This window comes from Oryzias latipes, chromosome 8 (assembly GCF_053564925.1).
Source record: "Oryzias latipes strain Hd-rR chromosome 8, Olatipes_Hd-rR_3.1".
Classification (NCBI taxonomy): Eukaryota; Metazoa; Chordata; class Actinopteri; order Beloniformes; family Adrianichthyidae; genus Oryzias; species Oryzias latipes.
In genome coordinates this window covers 18197129-18219066 of record NC_136244.1, presented here as the reverse complement: position 1 = coordinate 18219066, position 21938 = coordinate 18197129, and the positions used below count along the sequence as shown (strand labels likewise).

The window sequence follows — 21938 nt, the reverse complement described above, 5'->3', positions numbered from 1 at the left end:
AAGGCAATTGTGACAAAGGTTTAAGGGAAACTGCTGCCAAAGTTTGCAACAATAACAAAATATAAATATCTGACCTAGAAGGCTACAAGAGTCATCATTAAGACTGCAGATTTGATCACATTACATTGGCTGTACGGTTGTAACACCAAAGTCCTATGAGTCAGTGAGGTGTCAGGATCCCTTTGAACAAGAGCAACACTGCTGACCTTGCTGGTGTTTTCTGTACGAGCATGTGGATATTCTGTGCTGTATTTTTTTGACTTTGCACAATACTTGTACAAAACAAACAAACAACAATGAATCCATTGACAACAAAAACCAACATTGGGAGAACATGTTTCATCGCAGCACTGCCATGTCTTTTTTTGGCCTTTTCAATAACAAAGTCAAACCTTGTCAGCCAGTAACATCCTTGGTTGCTAGGTTACCCATATCACTGGACATTGTATCAAAATTTTAGGTTTGCTATTTAAAAAGCGGGGTTTAAAAAAAAGGAAAACGCACATCCTAACCAGCGAGTTAGAAGAAAAAGAGAGGTGCCACTCTGTAAAGAATCCACAGGCGCCGTGGGTGTGTTGTATTTACCTAGTCAGCCTGGGGGGTCCTCTCTCTCGGGCACATGGACAGGCAGCCCATGGTGGGGGCGGGGGCACAGACGAAGGGAGACTAGGTGGATTGCCCAGGGTCTGGTCATGGCGTGTCAGTACCAAGGGGGTTTTGACATAAAGCGGTGAAGCGTTTGTGTCTGGTGGGGGGGCATGTGACACCTCACCAGGTGCGGTGTGCTTTGTAAAGTGCAGACAGCTGGGTTTTGGATTTGAATTGATATCAAGTGATGAGGAGGAGGAAGAGGAGGAGGAAGAAGGAGGTGGGGCAGGGGGCGTAAAGCCAGACCACCGCAGTGGGGGTGGGGGTGAGGCGGGAGGCTGGGACTCAGGGCCTGGGGCCACAGGGCGAGTGCATGGCGGGGGTTTGGGGTAGAAGTGATGGGGGCCTGAGTGGCAAGTGGAGGAAGGGTAAGGTGGGGGTGGGCGGTCTTCCCCACAGGGTGGGTGGGCATGAAAGGTGTCCAACCGATTGGGCGACATGTTGTCTGAGCTGTAGATATTAAGAGAATAGACAGCACAAATAAAACAGCTCTGATGACTAAACAAGGACACGCACTGGAGCTATACAGGGTGTGCTGTTCTGATGTGCTGTCATGTTAGCGAGTTAGTTGGTCCAAAGCAAAAAAAAAAAAGGGTTTAAGCAAAAAAGGTAAAAGGAACGGCATTTTCAGGGAGGTGGTGGGCGCCAAGCTTAGCACAGAGTCAGTTTAGTGAAAAAACATGGACAAACAGAAAAAACCCAGCAAAGAAAATAACATTTATTTGCCAAAAACCAAATAATAAAGTGGGTGCGATCTCCTCTGTGATCGCCTTGTGTCTGTACACTGCATCGAGCTTTGAGGATCTTTTGATAGCTGACATTTTTGACAGGTTGAAGTGGATATGTCCTTCCTGCTGAATGTGGTGAGCATCAGACCTAAACCTACCAGACTTGTTCTTTTTTTTTTTTGCATTCCAGTTCCTGCTATCAGCCCAGGGCAGTGTGAAACAGACACAAAACCCTTTCAGGGGCTGAAAGAGCCAAAGGAAATGAGGGGAAAGCCAGCCAAGGTAGAAACCGAGTTATTCATTGCCCACCGTGTGGGCGGAGCCAGTGACCATGAGGGGATTATTGGTGTGTTTCTATGTGATAAGCATGAAAATGTAAAAATCAAGTTGAGCGTGGAAAATACAGACAAAAATGATTAAAGTAAGTTCAAACTGAAGCTGACACAGCCAAGCTACAACAAAAAGTTAGCGAGTGGACATGCTTACAAGGATTTGCAGATGGAAGCTTGGCAGTTTTTTAAAACACTGTCACATATCTCAGAAACTCGGGACGACTGATGGTGATGACAACGAGAATATCCAGGAGCGGCAGTGTCTAGAAGGAGGAGACAGCATTTCTGGTGACTTACCAGAGCCTTTCTGCAGGTGGAGGTGTGGCAGAGGGAGAAATGGTGAGTTCTCCAGGTTGCTCCGGGATGAGAGTGTCTGCTGGAGAGCCAGGTCCCTGCATGCCTGGAGGGGTGGAGGAAGGCTTGCGTGTCAGCGTGGACGAGCCTTTGCGAGACACCCATGTGGTATCCATAACTCTGACGCCCATACTAGAGAGGAACACATACGCAGAGCTGCATTACATAAGATGATAGTAACATCTTTCTAAAGAAGGGAGAGGAGCAGATGAGGGAGGGAAGTGGGAAAACGAAATGAAACAATACCTTTGAATCTTCCTAATGCTGCGTTAGTAGGGGAAAAGAGAGGCAACAGGGATAAGTGGTCACAAGAAATACATGCATTATTAACAAACACGATGCGCTCAGTCCTGTGTATGATATGGAAATAAAATCAACAGATCAAGGGAGGAGGATGTGGGGTGTTCAAGAGAGGATGGTATAAGATCACCATACCTTTGTTACCTTTGTCTGCAGCTTTGGGTAAGTCCCTAAAAATTGCAACCTTCTCTCTGATCAAAGAGACCAATGCAAGCCTAGCCTTGCTGCTAAAGCATATTTTCAATAAAATTGCTGCCACCCCCCAACACCTTCCCCACCCACCAAAAAAAGACAAAAACACAACAACTAAAAAAAATAAAACATGCATTTATGCATTTAAGCTTAAAGTGTAAACAAGTAACAAGTTGGTAAGCCATTGCTGCTGGAATTTAAACTTCAGGATTTTATTTCTGGTTTACTTCAACCTAGAGTTTGCATACCTTTATTCTGAAATAGATTTTTCTGGGCAAGTGAAAGCTGGCCATTGTGATTCAAAAATGTTTTTAATTTGTGTTGATCTTTGTGATTTCCTTTTTTTCTCTACATGAACAGCTATTAAATGAAAATATTAAGTACTGTATATTTTGATTCACTGCAACTGTTGTTGACAGCAATTTGGCAACTGCTTTCTCTCTGTTTCTCTAGAAATGGGCTCATAATGGGCTCAGACCAACTGTATTCAGTGTCATTTATGTCTTTCAGTCATGAAAATAGATCTCAGAAAGTACACAAAAAACAGTATAAAACAGTTGTTACATGGATCTAGCTTGTTTCTGTAGCTTGGTCCTCCTGCTCATGGCCACTTTAAAAAAAAAAAAGCTGAGGTAATTTAACCACGTCTGGAAAAGCAAATCTGATATCTAAAATAAACTATGCAACAACAAAACATTTTTATAAATTTTTATATAGAATTTAAATTCTCAACTTGTTTAGAAATTCTCTAAGCATCGTAATTAAATCATTTTCTTTCAGCTGTTTTTGTTCAGATTTCTTCAGAAATATTCTGGGTTCAGCAAAACGTTTCGTTTTCTCCTTCTGTTGTTTTCCACAATCTAAATGAATGACTCAGCCAAGGTGACATGCTTGCCAGACTGTGAAAGAGAAGCTGAGTGTGGGAGGATGGTAAGATAGCGGTGGAGAAATATTTTATGAGGAAAAAAAAGAAGTGTAACCATCAGCTCCCCATCAGAGAAATGTTGCCATGGAGACAGTGCCACTCAAGAAATGCAGCCTCTTCTCGGTGCTTTCTGACAACATAAGGGTGCAGTCAGAACAACTGACACCAGGATGCTCCCATCACGGTTGCGCATGAACATTTCTGACACGTTGGGTATTTTACATCACAGGTAAACACTACATCCTCTGTCAGGGGTGGAAAATAAAAGAAGGAAACAAGGTGAGTGGTAAATGAGTACACTGGGCATCATACCCATCTTTCTTGTAAAACTCCAGCATCATGTTGTCAGTAGCGACGCTCAGCGGGCGACGACTCTGATCATGCTGCTGTTTGCGGTCAGACTGTTCCATGTCTGGTGAGGGCATGGAGCTGTAGTTGGAGTTGTGATTGGTGTGAATCGGACTCCCGTAGCTGCCTGTCAAGTTGAATTCAATCTCTATGGAATGAGGAAACATAACTTTGACTTATACACAACAGATTTTCGACCAGACTAAAACATGTAAAAGGTATAATCCAAAAGAGAGAAAAATATGTACAAATTAGGGCAGCAGGATATGATAAAAACTCACGATTTAAATACATCATTTCCATTTCACTGCAACAGTGTAATTTAATTTAAGCTAAAATAACTTAAATTACATTCCAAATGGCCCTCGTCTAGGTGGGAGGTGAGCTTCTATTATAAAAGGGTTCCATCCGATTGGTCAAATGCATAAAGGGTTTTATTTGATTCGTTAAAATGTTCAAGCAGCCATAAGATTGTTTTAGCACATTTAAGGTGACCATTTATTGCAATTTTCGCCGACTTTTGCAATACGCATATTGTACAGCTTGATATCGCGATAACGATAAATTTGCAATTTATTTGACAGGCCTAGCACAAACTTAAAATCCTTACTTCTATATGAATATTTGAACATTCGTTTTGGATTTTTCTATTCCGTTTTATCCCTTTCGGGGTCAAGGGGCTGCCGGGGCCTATCCACTTGCGGGCAAAGGCAGGGGGCACCCTGGACAGGTTGCCAGTCTGTCGCAGGGTCAGTCTAATATTTGAACAAATAATAGATAATTTTGTTCAACATTTTGGGACAAAGGAAGGTATTTGAATAGGATATACGTTTGTTCAGTTTAAGTGCATCCATCCCAATGTCACCTCACCTCCTGGAAAGAACCAGTCAGCGTGCTGAATGATAGGCTCTACAATGCCAACAATCTGCAGAGAGACAGTGGTCATCATCTCTGTCATGTTCCTGAAAACACAAGACATTGGAGCTCCATTGTAATTTTACAGTGCTACCTTTCCAGTCCGACACAAATTAATATAAATAAGGAATTTGCTGTGTTCACGTACGGCTCAGTGTGGGTCCACAACAGGTTAGGTCCAAGGACAATGGCCACGTTCCCAGGAGTCATCTTATTGGAGTCTTGATAATCACTCAGCTTGGCCAGAAATTTGATTAGGTATCTGTAAATCCATGAAAATTCATTTTAAAAGTTTGCATTCTCCGGACATTTAATGCAAATTCAAGAAAGCTTTAATGCACACTATTGAACGTGTGTGTGTGTTTAGTTTCTTCTTTTTTTCCTTTTGCTACTGTTTACTAACACGTCTGCCACCTACAGTTGGAAGAGGCTTGGTGCGAAATGTTGAAGCGGTGCAAACCTTGTGAATCTTACTCCAGGCTTTTTCTTTCACAGTCCTACTCCGATATATAAAAGACTTGGTGCTGTATAATGCGGGCACGAACAATTTGCAATGATTAATTTCTCCTCCATGATCAATTTACAAACAGTTGGCACTTCAATGGAATAAGAATGGACATCATCTACACCACTACCTACTCCTGATTGGTCAAAGCTCAATCTGGTTTAAAAAAAACATCAAAAATGTGCATAGCCACACATGAATGTAAGAGTTTTGAACACAGAGTCCTTGAAGCACATTTATGTATGTTTACATAGACTTTTCATTGAGAGTGGTTGCTTGAACTTGCATTGCCGAGGGTGGTGAGAACATAGCATTGAGAACATTGAGAAAAAGATTAATTGTTTATTGGTGTGGAAAAACACCACCCTCTGCATTGATGCAGTACATTTTCTCAAAATGATGTCCTCCAGAGCCTTTATCTTGAGTCCCAGAAGGTCTTCAACAATCAAGCTAATCTTTTTTATGTCACAGAAGTGGAGTTTATGATCTCCATTGTGGGTGTTATTGTACAGAAGTCTAGCTAAAGAAAGCTAAGTGAACAGTAGTATCTGTACTAAGTCAGATCAACTTCTGGAACCACAGTGGCAGTTTAAGCTACAAGCAAGCCAATTATAAATATGTGCACCATATCACACAAGTGTTAACTTGTTTAATATTCCATCCATCCATCCATCCATCCATCCATCCATCCATCCATCCATCCATCCATCCATAAAGACAGAAAAAGGTTTCTGACCTGAAATTGTTCAGGTTGTCTGTGGGAAGTTTTTCACAAACTCCCATAAGTGCTTGTAGTCTCTTGTCCATATCTTGAATACTAAGCAAAATAAAGAAGAAGAAAAACATTTTCTAGACTTGCGTTCTCTACTGTTCTCTGTATAAAGACTTTGAACTGTTTCAAAATGTCCTTACTTGGAGGCCTGAATCCATTCATCATAAAGTTCAGTGGTCATCAAAGGCTCGGGGAGCTCACGGAGGTATGATTTTAGAGCCCCTGTAAGTGAAGAAAAACAAGGCCAGTTTAGAACAGAAATGATCAGCTTCAGCAGCAGGGACCGGCTTTCTCTCCTCACTGGTGGGGAGATGCCCCATGTCCTCACTCCCCTCTAGCTGGCCCTCACATTTAGTGCAGCTGCCAGACTGGGACTGCTCAACACAGATTCCATACTCATATGTGTAACAGACAGCACTATCTGAGCAGGCAGCCTGGGAAAAGCACAGTGTGGGGTAAAGAGGAGGAAGACTGCCGTAAATCTATTTTGCTATTCTACTTTCCTAAATTTCAAACATTGCCTCAATTGATAGTATAAACTCATCTTAATGGATTATATGTTTTACATTTATTTCATTTTAGATAGATAGATAGATAGATAGATAGATAGATAGATAGATAGATAGATAGATAGATAGATAGATAGATAGATAGATAGATAGATAGATAGATAGATAGATAGATAGATAGATAGATAGATAGATAGATAGATAGATAGATAGATAGATAGATAGATAGATAGATAGATAGATAGATAGATAGATAGATAGATAGATAGATAGATAGATAGATAGATAGATAGATAGATAGATAGATAGATAGATAGATAGATAGATAGATAGATAGATAGATAGATAGATAGATAGATAGATAGATAGATAGATAGATAGATAGATAGATAGATAGATAGATAGATAGATAGATAGATAGATAGATAGATAGATAGATAGATAGATAGATAGATAGATAGATAGATAGATAGATAGATAGATAGATAGATAGATAGATAGATAGATAGATAGATAGATAGATAGATAGATAGATAGATAGATAGATAGATAGATAGATGACTTTATTAATCCCACAATGGGGAAATTTCATTTATCTGTGGCAGCAACACGACATTCAGAAATAATCTATATAATATAACATCAATAAAGGACATCACAAATTACATTTATATTAGATAATTAAAAATATTACTAAAATTATTATGAACAATTATTATCAAAAATGAGATTCTTATTAAATAAAGAAATAAATATTAAATAAATACAGCTGCAAAAGTGTAAAAAACATGCGGTCTGCAAAACATGTAAACTGTAAAAAAACATTACAAATTTTATTTATTTATTTATTTATTTATTTAATTTTTTTTATTTATATTTTATTTTAAAGCTGGTATACTTTGCTGCCGCGTGATTAGCAGCTGATTTGAGTATTGCATAGATTGCATCTATGAACCTTTTCATTAAAATATGAGTGCAATTTTACGGAAAGACAGTTCAATTTAAACACATTTAAACCCAATGTTTGCACAAAGACTGAATTTTGAGGTAAAATTTAAAAAATGCATTGTTTTCTTTTTTAAAGCTGAAAGATTTCCAGCTTTATTACTGAATAACAGAGGCAGAATTGAGAGCCGCAGTGGAAATGGACTTTAAACATGATTTTGTGTGGGTGAAGCTCACCTGCAATGGCATGTGGGTCGGAGGAGTACTCCTGTACATCAATAACTCCACAGTCCAGGGAGGCTTTTAGTTTCTTCAACTTGGAGGCTGACGGGGCCACTCTGAACAGACCCTACATGGAACCACGTCATACATAATTAACCTCACCTGTGCACCCGATATTTACAAGTGAAAAACAACGTAATGGATGGTGGATGTGTTCAGCCCCTATTATAAATATTTTTATTTCTGAATGTGCACACCTAGAGTGCGTAGGTGATGTGTGTGTGCTGTACCTCCTCCTGCATGCCACACTCTAACAACATGGTGACACAAGCTTCTATGGGAAAGGCAATCTCTCTCCCACTAATATTCAGGTGTTCCTCCAAAGACTTGCCAAATGATGGCTTCTCCACCCACGCCTCTGCAAAACAAAAAAGCAGCTAGAATTACATGGTTGGAATAAAAATCCCTCCATCAGAGCTGACATTGCCCAGTAATTATTGCAAAAATGTTTACACCATTTGAAAAATATTTCATAAACTTGATTTGTAGGCGCTAGATTTAATTGGGGGTCTTAGATGTAAATATAAAAAAAACTGCTGAGTGTATTTTGAGAGCTTGTAACATATCTTGTACTTGTCATGATTTCAGTGCCTCAGGTGCAGAGAGAGCAGATCTTTCTTCACACACACACAGAGAATGACTCACCTTGGTGAGCCTTAATCTGTGGCAAGACACCGTGAAGAATTTCTAATGACTTCTTGTGATATTCCACCTGCATTTCTATCAACTGAATGGGGGGAAAAGAGAGCTAGTTAAACAACCGGTATGTAGTGAAAAATAATGCACAAGTGCAAATAATACAGTGCCATCAGCAAGAAAATTAACTTTTTTTGATAACCATTTTTTTTTATTTCTCGTTGACAGTTAAGGAAAAATTAATTACTGCTGTGGAAATATAACCTACAATGGGATGTCCACATATGTGGACGCCAGGTCTGAAGAGGTTAAAGAAATCATAAACAATATAATAATAAATAATTTTGCACTGACTTTAAAGCTTTGACTTTATGATGCACTTACTGTCTGGAAGTAGTTTGCATAGTCTATTTCTTTGGCCACAAAGTTGTACATATCTGCTGACAATTGATCCTGAAAATTAAGGTAGATGGGGAAAAAGCATGTGAGGGCCATAGTATGTATAGAAGATATAATATGATTTAGTCTTGTTAGTGACTGACTCTACAAATCTCCATCCGATTTGCTGCCTCCTCCATTTCTTCTCTCAGCGACTCAGACTTGGCACCAGGCTGTAAGGTGCTTGGGTGACTGGATGACTTTGATGACTGTTGATATCTTTTAGGAAACACAACAACATCAGTATAATTCCTGTTATGTTTTCATGCTTTTGCACAAAATATTCCAATGAATTTCTTTAATAATGTTTCTTCACCTTGTCCGAGCCGAGTCCATGTCTAAAACTAGTTTGGCCAAATGTTTTCTCTGCTTTTGTATATTGGGGATGTCGACCTGTAACACAGTTTTAGCATACTCCAGGGAAAGCTTTCAAAAGAATGAACCAAAACGACACATCGTTGTGTGTCATTTAATGTCTAAAGAATTGTATTTTATACACCAGGAGAGTACGCTCACCTCAGCAAGCACATAGAGAGGCTCCACCACATCTCTTTCTATCTGCACCTCAAACTGAAGGAGCTCCTGAGCCAGCTTCTCTTCTGTCTCCCCACACAGCTTCAGCATCTTTCTATTGTTTTTTTTAGTCAAACATGAATTCAAATAAAGTTAACTGTAATTAGGAACTAAGCAACAATTAAACAATCCTTTGTGCATGTGTACACATGAGTGCACTTGAAAAAAAAAATACCCCAGGAGAGAGTCATCCCCCAACACTGCTGCTCCCTCCTCCATGCACTGTGCCAACATTGTGAGCGGCAGTTTTTTCTAAAAACATAAAAGATAAAACAATGATTAAACCAGAAACAATCACACTTTGCGTCAATTTTCTGTTATTGGTTGATAGATAGACAGGTACTTGCCGAAGGTGACTTGACAGATTTCTTTTCAGTTTCAGTCCCCTGCTGACCCTGCAAGCAGGCGGTGAGCTTCTTGTGGGTGCTGTGAGTCACCTGTTTGACCAGATCCAAACGCTTCTCCACCTGGGAAAGCACACAAATGCACAAAGGACTCTGTGAAAGGCCTCTACACACACTTCCATTTTTTACAGACCCACTGGCTTCCTGTGCTCAAACAAAGGCATCATAACCACATCCATCAAATGCCTTTAAACACCTTACTAATCCCTTCTAATCTTAAGTTTGATGTGTTTATTGCCAGTCAGAGATTTATACTCCTGTACAAACTTGAGAAGGAAACACCCTCCCTCACCTGAAGAAGATCTTCACTCAGCACCTCTGTCTTTTCTGCCCTGTGAAGATACAAACAGAAAACAATTACGGTAAAGTATGTTCACAGCGAGAAAACACATTCAAAAATGGCCTGTTTATGTCATTAGAATCTGATAATTTTACACATTTTAAAAGAGGAATTTTTGCCATGATGCTCATTTGGACAATACCGAGATAATTTGGGCATAGCTTACTTTTTACAGTGACGTTTTTAGTGTTTTTGTTGCTGTTTCTGTGACCCCGGATGCCAACCCTTCATAGGAACAGCATAGCAGAGATACTGAGCTGTTCCCGTGTCCACTAAGAAAACAAACACTGAGCTCAATACTGTAAGGAAGCTGTATTGCCTGTGAGGCAGATAAAACTACTCAGCCATAGAAGTAAATGGGGCTATGACATCAGAAAAGAGCAAACTCCTTAAAAGTCTCAAAAAATCCTTTCCAGCTCTATCAGAGCTCAACATGCCTTCTATAATCCTACAAGACAACAGAGGATGACTGAAATTCCCTGAACATTACCACAAACTTGCATTACAGAATGTGCTCCTAATGATTATTCAGCCGTTAAGAGAGGACTGCATGCCCTTCCTTTTAAGAAGAGCTTTAGAGCCACAAAAGTGAAATTGGACAGACAGTTGACCTCTGAAAGTGAAATAAAAACCACACCCACAGCCCACTAACAAGCAGCCACTCACTTCCACTTCCTGTCTGCACAGTCTGCACAGCCTCTTCCTATAATTGTTCCCCAAACCGTGCCATTCTTGAGGAATATAATGCGTGTAAATTCATCTTTATAAAAAGAGACTTGCTTTGTTCTCTTTTCTTCATGAACCTGACAGAAATAGAGCAGCACTAAATACGTGTTCTTCTCATGTCAGATATAGTCATCAAGTTTTCCCAAAACCCTACATGATGGCTGAAGCAACAGAGATCTGTGCTTTAATGATGTCACTTGTTAACATCTTCGGCCTTGGTGCTAACGTGAACATGGAATCATGGGAACTGGGTCAAACCATGTACCAGTGGATCTAATCACATCCAGCCTCAAGGAAAACCGCTCCGATAACTCAGCAACGAGGGGGATTGGAGCAGAATATGTGTGTGTGTGCTAGGCTATTAGAGGAACAGTGAATGATAGCAAAATCAGACGTTTCTGGCACAGTTGGTAGGGGTGATTGCAAGCTGCCGCTTAAGACACAAAGGATGACAAGAAGAATCAAAGATGTTGGTGGAAGATATTCTCAGGCAAGATATTCCAAGGTGAATGAAGAAGCACTGCAGTCATGAGACAAGAAAAGAACTACACCTATTAAAACGAGAGTAAAAATGAGACTATTATAATTTGGACATCAAACAGAACAGATACTATATTTAGGAAGAGCAGTTTCATTCATTGGGATTGTTTGTTTTTAAACTGTGGTATTTCCTCTTCCCTAACTGGGAATCTGAGCTGACTGGCCCTACAGACCATAATGTGCTGCTAAAGACTGCAGGAGAATGAGTTGAAGAGGGATATTTCTCTCAGCAAATAATGAGCAGATCGAGCCCCTTGAGGAAAATAAACACGTGGGAGAGTTGGCAGCCATGTGGGCAGTGTGCTTTGGATGGAGGGAGAGCATTGCCAGGTTATGCCTACCATCTGCCACAATGCAGGCATTCCTTTACCTAGAGCCGTGGATGACTCAATGCAAGCGGACATCTAGAAGCTTAAAAGATGGATGAACTTAAATTGGGAAGCAGAAATTTGGTGTCAGCTTGCGAAAACCCTATCACCCTTTGTGCTGTTTGTTATTCTTTGCAAATCTGTGCCGAGCAAACATGGTTAAGTGCAGGCACTTAAGGAAGAGGAATCTGATAAAACAATATTTGCACAGGATGACAAACTGCATTACTGAGAATATCTCCACCTCTCATGAAAACAGCAATGGATTTTAGTAAGAAATACCTACATTTTTGGCTTGAGTTTTAACAAAATTTTCAGGAAAAATTAAATACTACCATGCACATCTTTTGGCATTTGGTTAAGATGGGTCCCTAAAAAATAGCAGTCTGTGCATCTCAGCTGTGCATTCCATGTTAAAAAGTCCATATCTTTGAGGCTAAATATTCGTATCTTAAAATTAAAGTCAGACAGCTGCAGCCCCAGCCCTCAAGCGCTGTGCATTGGTTATGAAAGCTTGAATAATCCATGTCAGCGCGGCTGAAATGTGAGCACAATAATGCAATCAACTGTTTGCGATAACATAAAATATGTCTACGATGCTAAAAAAACATGCTCACTTCCAACAAAGAAAGAACTTTGTTCGATGAATGCTCTTGCGCCGCCACGAGAGGGTCGGGGAGCAGATCGTTGGCTCTGGGCCTCAGCAGGATGCCACGGGGCCTCCAGCACTGGCATGAAATACACAGTCAGCCACACTTACACACACTCGAGATGCTCTTATTCTTTTCTCCATTTCATATTCCTTTGTTTTCTTTGTTTTTGTATTTTACATCTAGAAGTTGACTTGGGTTGCTCTTATATGACAAAGTAAGAGGCTAAAAGTATACAAGATTTCTAAAACAGAGGAGTCCACTCGCTGTAGTTGTCCAGCAAACTAGGTCACAGTTCTGTCAAGTGTGCAGGAATAAATGTGAGGGAAGAGAACACATGAGCAGGAGCGTGCACACACACGCACGCACACACACACACAAAGCTCACATATGTCCACAGAGGGAGTTGAACAAGCAAGGGAGCCTGCAGTGCTCTGTAATCTTTCACTGGAAGCACAAGAAATGAGTTACGTCTGATAACTTTTACTCGAACAACCTCTGTGCAATTATTCACACACTGCATACATGTCAATTGTTCACTAGAGGTCATCAAGTGGACAAAATATATTTTAAAAGAAAGCAGAAAATATCAATATGTCTAAACAAAAGCTCCGTTGGTTCTAAAAATGTCTTCACAACTTTAGATATTTACCATTTGAGTGGGCAAACAAATGTGGGAAAACAGCTAATACCAAATGAGCGTATCTAGGCAACTAGAGAAAATGGAATAATTTGCATTATTGCACAGATGAAGGAAATTCATCTTTTCAAAGCAAGAATAAAACCATAAATTAATGCAAATAGCTGAGAAAAAACGGAAACTATATTAGTGTAAGTTCTTCCTGTTTGGAGCACTCTTGAAAGAAAGGAAGTGCACATGTTGACGGGGAGTCACTCGGCTCCTTCAGTTATTTCTAAGAACACTGCCACTTTAGGCTGGCTTATTACTGCAAACAGTGCAGGATTTATGACGTTACACACCCCTTTTCTGTCAATGAGGCGGTGGAGATATCAAATGGAAGCAGGTGGACAGACTATTCTGATTCATTAATAAAAACACAGAAATGGAAAAATACCAAATGACACAGCAGGCAGTAACTCAACCAGAATAGGCAACCAGAAATATCCAAATTGAAGCAGGAGAGAAGGACAGCAGAATTATAAAAATCACAATCACTAATTTGAAGCAAGAAAAAAGCATCAGGAAGATTTAGAAAATGATGACAAAAAGCATAAGGATGTATCTGTTTAAAGACCCACTTCAATCATCTTTCGATCTATTGTAAATGTCAGGGTCGGGTGGTGGACACAAACGCAGGACGCCAGCGGATACGTATAACTCGAATTTAATCGACTATTCTCGTGAGAGTTAAAACAAACGAAACGATCCTGTGACCATGACTGGGTTGACAAAGAATATATACAGTGACTAAAGTGGAAACAGGTGAAAACAATCAATGAGGTAAAGACAACGAGTGTAACTAGTGACCAGAACCGGAAGTGTCAAACTAAAACAGGAAGTGAATCAAAAACAATATCGGCCGCCCTGGCCCCTCCTGGTACCTAACAGTAAAAGCCTTCCCAGTGGTGTTTTATTCATGATTATGCTGTATTTAGCCTAAATAAAAGAAAAATGTGTCATTTTCTAGGACATAGTGTCTGCAGAGCAGCACTAGTTCATTAGAAATTTGCCCTCTTCCCCTCCCTATTGTTGAGAGCTTGGAGCAGGGAGCACGTGGCCTCCCCCGTGGATTTTCTACGTCACAAATAAGCTCTTTTTCTAACGGCATTTATTCTTCTGCTTCTGATTCAAAACAGTTTGAATTAAGAAAAACACAGAAATGCAATTGTAGCTTAATTTGTCCCCATAATCAGAAAACAGCCACAAGAACATCAAAACACATTTTTTTTATAAGAGTGGATCTTGAAAGGATTCTGTTACCAAATAGGAAATAGCTGTAGTGATTGTATATCAAATCCAGGTGCAGAGGAGAGGACACAAAAAACCAAAGTTGTTATGTATTTTCTTGTTTATAATAGGTTTAGTCCATCATAAGTCAACTGTACAAGAAAAAGTGGGACATCAGAGCAGGGGCTCTTTAAGAGGTTGGTCTTCTGAGGGAGGAAAAACAAAGCTGAAAGGGAGAAAAGTGCATCTGTCTGATCTTACATCACATCTTTTGATGACCAAAATGGCTGTTTGACAAAGGCTCTTTATCACCAGGATACCCTGTAGTGACAAGACACTGATGCAAATGTGGAAGGGAAATCAAAATGGACCTAACATTTAAGCTAAATGGTGCAATGCAGAAAAAAAGCTCAGTGCAACAAAACTGCAAACTTCCAATATTTGGAAAATTATATTATAACTTAACTTATATATTAGTATTTTTAGCCATAAAGTAAAATGTGCAGGGAAAACCGGCTCATTTTTTTCTGTGGTGAGTTTGTGTGCTACAAAAGAAATAGGGCAGCAGAGTGAAGATGAAGCTGGAACAAGAAGAAACAGGATTTTTCATTTTAATGCAACAAGTTGACTTTGACACTTGTCAGCCACCATGACCTTTTAGGGTCATGAGAAAATTAAAGCCAAGAGGTACAGCTTCAACACTGCTGAGCTAAGGATTTTTATGTAGGACAATATAGTTTTTACGAATAGGTTTATCCAGGGATGCGACACAGATTGATGTAACACCTTGCATCTGTCCCTTTTTAAATAAGTAATTTGATAAAGGATGGAAAAAGGCATTAATCATAAATCTCCCTCTCATATTGTTTTGTTCAGCTTCCCACTCCTATACATTTTCAACGTGCTTCAGCTCTCTTAGAGGGTGGTCTGAAAACTGATCTGCAGTGTATTTATATGATACATCCGAGACAAAACTAAAATTTAGAGTGAGTGCAGCATTTACGACCCACAAACGGCTGCCATTTTCTGATAAATGGATTGTGGGCTGGTATGTTATAGATTTATAAACATGACGGACCTCGCTCATCTTTTTAAGTGGGACAACATGCAGAATCTGTGATTGCTAAGTATCTCTTTGCTCCACTTTGCTGAACCTGATTTTGTAGTTTTACTAGGCTAATTCAGGGAGTTTGGATTATACATTAAACGTTTGAAATAATTGAACCTGAAGATGGTTGTGATGGAATCCAATTAAGAGCTTTTTTTTTTATGCAATTCTAATCATGATTGAGAATAATGGAATTATACAATTAAGGGCTACTCAGTTATTGTTTTTAAAGGAAAATAAATTTAGGATGAATTAATTCTGATAGTCTACATGATAAATCGGTACTTACATAAGTCCGACACCTGGGCAAAGTGTTACAGAAGCAGCCAAAGCTACTGCATTCCTAGATTTGCTTTTCAGTGGCAGAAGACAGGATTCATGCCTCTTGATCATATCAAGATAATTTTGAGTCTTGAAGTTGAATCATGACTTTTGGATTTAAAATCTTCCTTGTAACGTTTTATCACTCATTCAGGAAACCACTTAGATGCCATTGAAACATGTTAAACGTTTCAAGGAAGAAGATTTTAAATCCAGATGGCCTGGCTGAATTTCAGGACATCAACTGGATATAAGAGAATCTTCACGAACAAGATAATTTTGTGCTCTAATTAATAGACTGACTCTCTCAGGAAGAGTCTGCTCTGCATGTTGTACATAGATCAAAATATTATCTGCATATAATCTAATCTTAAAATAAAAAAATGGGTGTTTGCACAGCTTGGATGTGGAGATTCTGGTTACCTGCTGCAGCTAGTGGTTGAATAAAAAGTAAGAAGAAAAAGTGAAACAGGCTGTGTCTGCAGTTCACTGCTCCCCCAGAAGATGGATCAAATGTGGAGAACAAATTTCACACACCTAGATATGTGACAACTACTGGGACTTTTTAAGTATATGAGCAAGAGCTGAAGCCATGATTTCAACATCTTCTTTTTAGTCTTTCAGCGGCTCTCTTTAGGGGTTGCCAAAGCAAATCATCTGCCTCCACTGAACCCTATCCTTGTTCACACCAACCACACGTATGTTTTCATTCAATACATCCATGAACTTCCTCTTTGGTCTTCCTCTAGGCCTCCCCTGATAGCTCCAACTTAAGCATAATCACTGTCCTTCCTCTCAACGTGTCCAAACCATCTTAATCTGTTTTCCCTCCATTTTTAGTGACTTTTCTGTTAATGACAGCACAAAGAAAGAAGATAAAGAGAGTAAAGAATAAGCATTTGCATTTTGAGGGTCTGGACACTGTGTTTTATGGTGTAATAAATGCTACATTTGCCTTATTTTACTACATTTTATTAGTCATAGCTGTTTGTTTCAAAGTGAATTTCAGTGCAGAAAGTGAGAAAATAAGACAAAAAGAGAAAAAAACATATTCAGACTTTAAAGATTAGAAAATAACTGTGAGGTTGATGTTTGAACTAGAATCAAACTTTTTGCTGACATTTTTTAACTATGTAGAAGTATTGAGGAGTTGGGGGGTGTCAACGTAAAGTCAGGTGTATTCATGTCCGAGAGAGGTTTAATCCTTTACTGATCAAATAGCCCATAATTTAATGGACTGCATTATTGTTAGCACTGTGGAAAGATGGTGGCTGGCAATAGTGCATCTGTCACCCCTTGTAATACATTTTGAGTTGAAACACTGAAAAAGCTTGATCCATTTACGAAGCATATTCCATGCTATGATAAATGCATTGCTTTAGAGTCCCCTCTCCCTTTCAGTGGCATGCAGCAGCAAATGGGCAGCCATTTAAGAAGAAAAAGTGGCCCTGTAAAACTGTGGCAGTAAATACTATGCAGTAGAAAATGTGGGTGGACCTAATTTTCATAGAGATGCACCTAAGGAGAAAAGGTAGGAGTCCTGGTGCAACCAACAAAGTCTGCAGTTAGTCTAAAGCCATCTTTCCACTTTTTGTTATCTTTATAATCTTTCTAACTTCATCCCTACTGATCTTTGCTATTTCCTGCTCCTTAAACAGCCATCTCTTCTACTTTGTGCTCCTAAACATTGTCTTCATTCAACAGCTCTTCATCTTTCCATCTCACCATTTTGTTTCCCGGCTTCATTCTTGTTATTCCATCTCCTCTGTACTGTGTCTCCTGCACAGAAAGTGTGCAGCTTGCCAAATCTACATAAAAATTTACGCAAAGGATTCAATAGAAAGTCTTTATTTAATGCATACCAAACACTCACTGTTTCTTCCTGAACAGATCATGGACTAAATAATACCCAAACAGGATAAGACAGGGGAAAAGACCAGCAATAACCAACCGGAGGAAGACATGGGACATATACCTGGGGATCAGTCAACCAGAAGCAAACGTGTTCTTCAATTTCTGACCCTGGCACTCCTGAGCAGCTCACACATCTCCCTGTATGTCATACTGTGTATTTCCATGTATGTGACAGCAAATATGCTGATTGTGATTATGATCATTACAAATCCAAAACAAGAAAGGGTATTTTGTCTACAATCCAGAGTTCAAACTGAAATATGAGAAGACGGTCAGAATTCTGAATTACCTCTTAAAAATTAATCATATATTACATTTTACATGCTGCTGCTCAAAAAAAATAATGATAATACATTTGACAAAAGGTTAGTGAGTATGCATATAGTGGCAAAAAACGCCGTCACAAGCAAGGAGACAGACAGGCTGCTAAGAATAAAATTATGTTATTTTTTCAAATGTCTTATTCAGCATTTTATGAAGTGCATAATGTTCCACTCAAACCAGCTTTTCCAGGAACACGGAGACAAACTCGGACTATAGTAACCTCTAATGGAAGCCAACAAAATAAATAGAACATATTAGGTAAAAAGTTAGGGAAACAAATGTTGGCACAAGCAAAGCTGTTGCATCCAAACATTCCCTTTGGAATAAAATTTTGGCTTTTTTTCAGAGTCAATATTATACAGTTGATAGCTTATCCAATGTTCCACTCAAACCTGAAAAGCTGCCAGCGAAGGAGTTTGAAGAAAAAGGGAAGTTGAAAACAAAATGGCAACTCAGTTCAAGCAGTCCTCAATGAACCAGCTTTGCAGGTAAATGTAAGAATAAAAAAATGTAAATTAAAATTAAAAAATTTAACTTTGGAGAAAAAAAAATCTTCACTCCAACATGTCTATGAAAGCACAACATCTAAATCTAGAGGAAATACTCTTCCACAACACCCTGTGATTCACCCTGTTATCAGGACAAACTGACATAGATTGACAACATTTTTCTCCAGGTTACTCCGGTTTTCCAATCTTTAACAGTAAAGGTAACCTTTTTTTTTATCCAATGAGTCTTCCAGCGTAAGAATGCTGTGTTGGAAGAAGCCCCAACTTCAGTATCTTGAAAATGGATCACTGATGGAAGGTGCATGCAGATGACAGGGCTAATTGGAGATAGATAATTTGGTTATTTGCTCACCTATAAAGAGATGAACAATCAACAATAAACAATATTTTTAATTCCAGGTGCTCTGGTTTCCAACACTTTTGCCTAATTTCCTCAGAACAATTCAACACTTTTCCTTTTCATATAATTTGAGTTTTTTTATGTGCGTTGTGTCTAAAATCGCATTTCTAGACATAATGCAGTCTATGGTAGTTTAATGTTCCTTAGGTTGGATTTAATCAGAATACACATAACAGAGGTATAAATTTAGAGTCCAAATCATATGCTGAATTACTTCTTTATAGTTTATGAAGACAGAAAGAATTTAAAAGAAAAAAACTGTATTTTGAATAACTCTCTATTAACAATAATTTTTCTTTTTTTCTGACAAAGATTGATGCGTTGATATCTTTTTTTTTTACACAAATAGATTTTTTTCACTGTCAGTTTTCCATTACTGTTGTTATGGACAACAACAGTAAAAAATCACATTATTTTTTAATGTGATTTTTATTTTCATCTTTAGAATAATCTGTACTCAAATTTCATATCCCACAAAGGCCCGTGTCTTCCAGGCTAAATGTAGACATTTCTTATAACCTCAAGGCACCACAAAGGTTTTCCAGAAAAGACTGCTGATCAGTCTGCAAGATTACATGAAAATATTTGAGAAAATAGGACACAAAATTCCTAAAAGATGCAAATTCACAAAGTTGTAAATCTTTACCCTAACAGAAAAAAAAAAAAAAAAGTTTTAGCAATAATACAAAAATGAGATTGCATTGTCAACAATTTAAAATTGCATTTGCCAAATTTGGTTTCTGAAAAAACACATTCTGGACAACTCCTGGATCATCTGAGAATTTTTAAAAATTAGTAAAATAGTGAATTCCATTGTTTTTAATATGGTAAAGATTTAGGTAGATGTATTCAAAGTTACTTTTTGGTGATAATGTATATTCTACAAGTAAAGAAGAAAAATGTCCATTGATTTTTACTTTTTGTATGTATTTCTTTTATATGTTTTACTCATGGTCAATTTTTTTAGACTACTTTTTGTGCTTTTTACCTGTCCATTAAAGTTCCCTTCTTTATGTATTTTATAGCTGTGGTGATGTTCTCTGTCATTATGAATGGGGTGGTTGCTGGTGTGGACAGATCCCCATAACATCTTATTCTCATATCAGCATCAGGCACATTTTTATTCCTATTTTGAGATCTTTTCATACGCTCTTTAATTCATTCTGAAAATCCGCTTATCTCTGCGTCAGAATCAGCTGAAACAGTCAAAGATTTTATCAAAGAGCGTGTGTTATTTAGCTGTCGCCGGCGACTTCTCCTGTATCTGGGTTTTTGAAGAACTGTGGCCTACACATTTCCATCAACCACCCGTGTTGAATCTATGAAGGCTTATAGGCATCAGTGTAGAGGGGGTATTTGGGTGATGGGAGGTCATGCATTTTTTAGCACTTCACTAAATCAGTACATTTTTTACTGTCTATACACTTTTTATGTTCAAGCCATAAATGATTCAATTTCATCCTCCTCCTCTATATATCAGAAGAAACCCCAAAAGACTGTTGCCTGGACAATATTCTTGAAGTCACTACAGTTGATTAAACTCCAAAACAGGACAGGACACACATTCTTAGGTTTTACAAATGTTTGGGTTTGTGAACCCTAAAGGAAAATATTACAATATCGTTCATTTAGAGCTCAATCTCAATAAAAACTGGGTCAACAAGAGCATAACAGCCTCCCTTTGTTTTAGCAAAAATAGGAGTAAAAGAAAGCATCCTCTTTGAAAATTTAAAGGTCACACTCTTGACTGTAAGTTCTCAGTTTGCCAGACTAATCTAAGCAACCACTGCAACATTGCTTCTCATTGCTGTAGATAACTCCAAACCATCAAATACAAAAATATACTAAATATCTGGTAGTGATTCATTGTTTTAAAAATAAAAAGATTAAAAAAATGCTTTCATATGTGGTTTACGTTTTCTTCACCTAAAGAATTTTTACCTTTTGATGGTATTTCGTCAAATTGTTATTAACAAATATATCATCTGAAATGGTCAACAAACATTACTTTTTGTTAAAATGCTGACGCTTTTTTAAAAATTCCTGTTTCCTAATATTTTATAAATTAAATAAAATGTAAGATAAAAACCTTCAAATTGAAATTTTGCTTTTTTTAAAGCAAAAATAAATTCATAATATTCCCGGTGTTTATTATTACATATAATTATATATGAGTGCGTTTTTTGTATTAATAAATACAAATCAAAGACATACAAGCCTTTCATTTAACCCATGACTCTCCGTAATTTATTAAAGCTTTTACTAACCAACCACACTAAAAAAGTTCCTCATCATGACGGTCACATTACACATATTTTACAGTAAGTAACTAAAACTTTTGCTGACACGGCTAAAGCTTCATGCCAACAACTTCCTAATAAAAAGACTCATTTTTACAGAAAAGACACACTCCATACAGAAACACCTTGGATTCCCAAATCACTCAACTCCTAGAAAAGTCTAAATTGGTCTGAAACTTTTTATTTATTTAATATATACATACAAATATTTTAGTGTTTCATAAACTGAGATATTTAATAATAAACCTAAACTATAACAAAAAAAAGAATATATCAGTCAGGTTTACAAAACACAAAATTTCAGACATTAATATTTCCCTCTTGACTAACTGAAACCTAAGTTAAATTTCACTTAAACTTCAGAGAGTCTTAACATTGAAAGAAAAACAAGATGGTTAGTGTACATTTATATGTGTTAATGCCTTCTTTCTTTATTTATTTTTTTTGAAAGGGACATAAAGATTTGCCTTTAAGGATATTCTTTTAAGTAATGGCATCACGTTTTAAAATGCAATAATAGATACATTTTCTAAAGAGGTAATAAAACTATAAAATCATGAATCCAATGAACCTAGAATATCTGATACCAATAAGCATATAAAGTACGTAGAAAGTAACTTTTTTTTACCTATATTTTAGTGTAAATTCATTCTGTATCATCCATTCAAGGCTATAAAGAAGAATCAATGTATTTACTGTCCACATGAACAGAATATACTGCAG

General features: G+C 38.0%; 1 protein-coding gene across 7 annotated transcripts in view; it reads right to left on the bottom strand.

Annotated features, from left to right (window-relative positions):
• arhgap44a (Rho GTPase activating protein 44a) overlaps positions 1-21938 on the bottom strand; it is a 31963-nt gene that overhangs the window by 6596 nt on the left and 3429 nt on the right. For 2 of the 7 annotated variants that reach the window (XM_023957513.2, XM_023957516.2), the window contains exons 2-19: positions 10099-10138; positions 9750-9869; positions 9578-9654; positions 9346-9457; positions 9146-9222; positions 8934-9048; positions 8776-8844; positions 8401-8482; positions 7986-8113; positions 7711-7822; positions 6160-6241; positions 5984-6064; positions 4891-5004; positions 4698-4789; positions 3792-3975; positions 2309-2326; positions 2006-2194; positions 586-1098 (exon numbers count right to left, since the gene is read on the bottom strand). In XM_023957513.2, coding sequence (XP_023813281.1) covers positions 586-1098; positions 2006-2194; positions 2309-2326; positions 3792-3975; positions 4698-4789; positions 4891-5004; positions 5984-6064; positions 6160-6241; positions 7711-7822; positions 7986-8113; positions 8401-8482; positions 8776-8844; positions 8934-9048; positions 9146-9222; positions 9346-9457; positions 9578-9654; positions 9750-9869; positions 10099-10138 — 2205 coding nt within the window. The remainder of the gene's footprint in view (positions 1-585; positions 1099-2005; positions 2195-2308; positions 2327-3791; positions 3976-4697; positions 4790-4890; positions 5005-5983; positions 6065-6159; positions 6242-7710; positions 7823-7985; positions 8114-8400; positions 8483-8775; positions 8845-8933; positions 9049-9145; positions 9223-9345; positions 9458-9577; positions 9655-9749; positions 9870-10098; positions 10139-21938) is intronic. The other 5 variants (XM_023957517.2, XM_023957518.2, XM_023957514.2 and 2 more) reach the window with 3 other exon arrangements.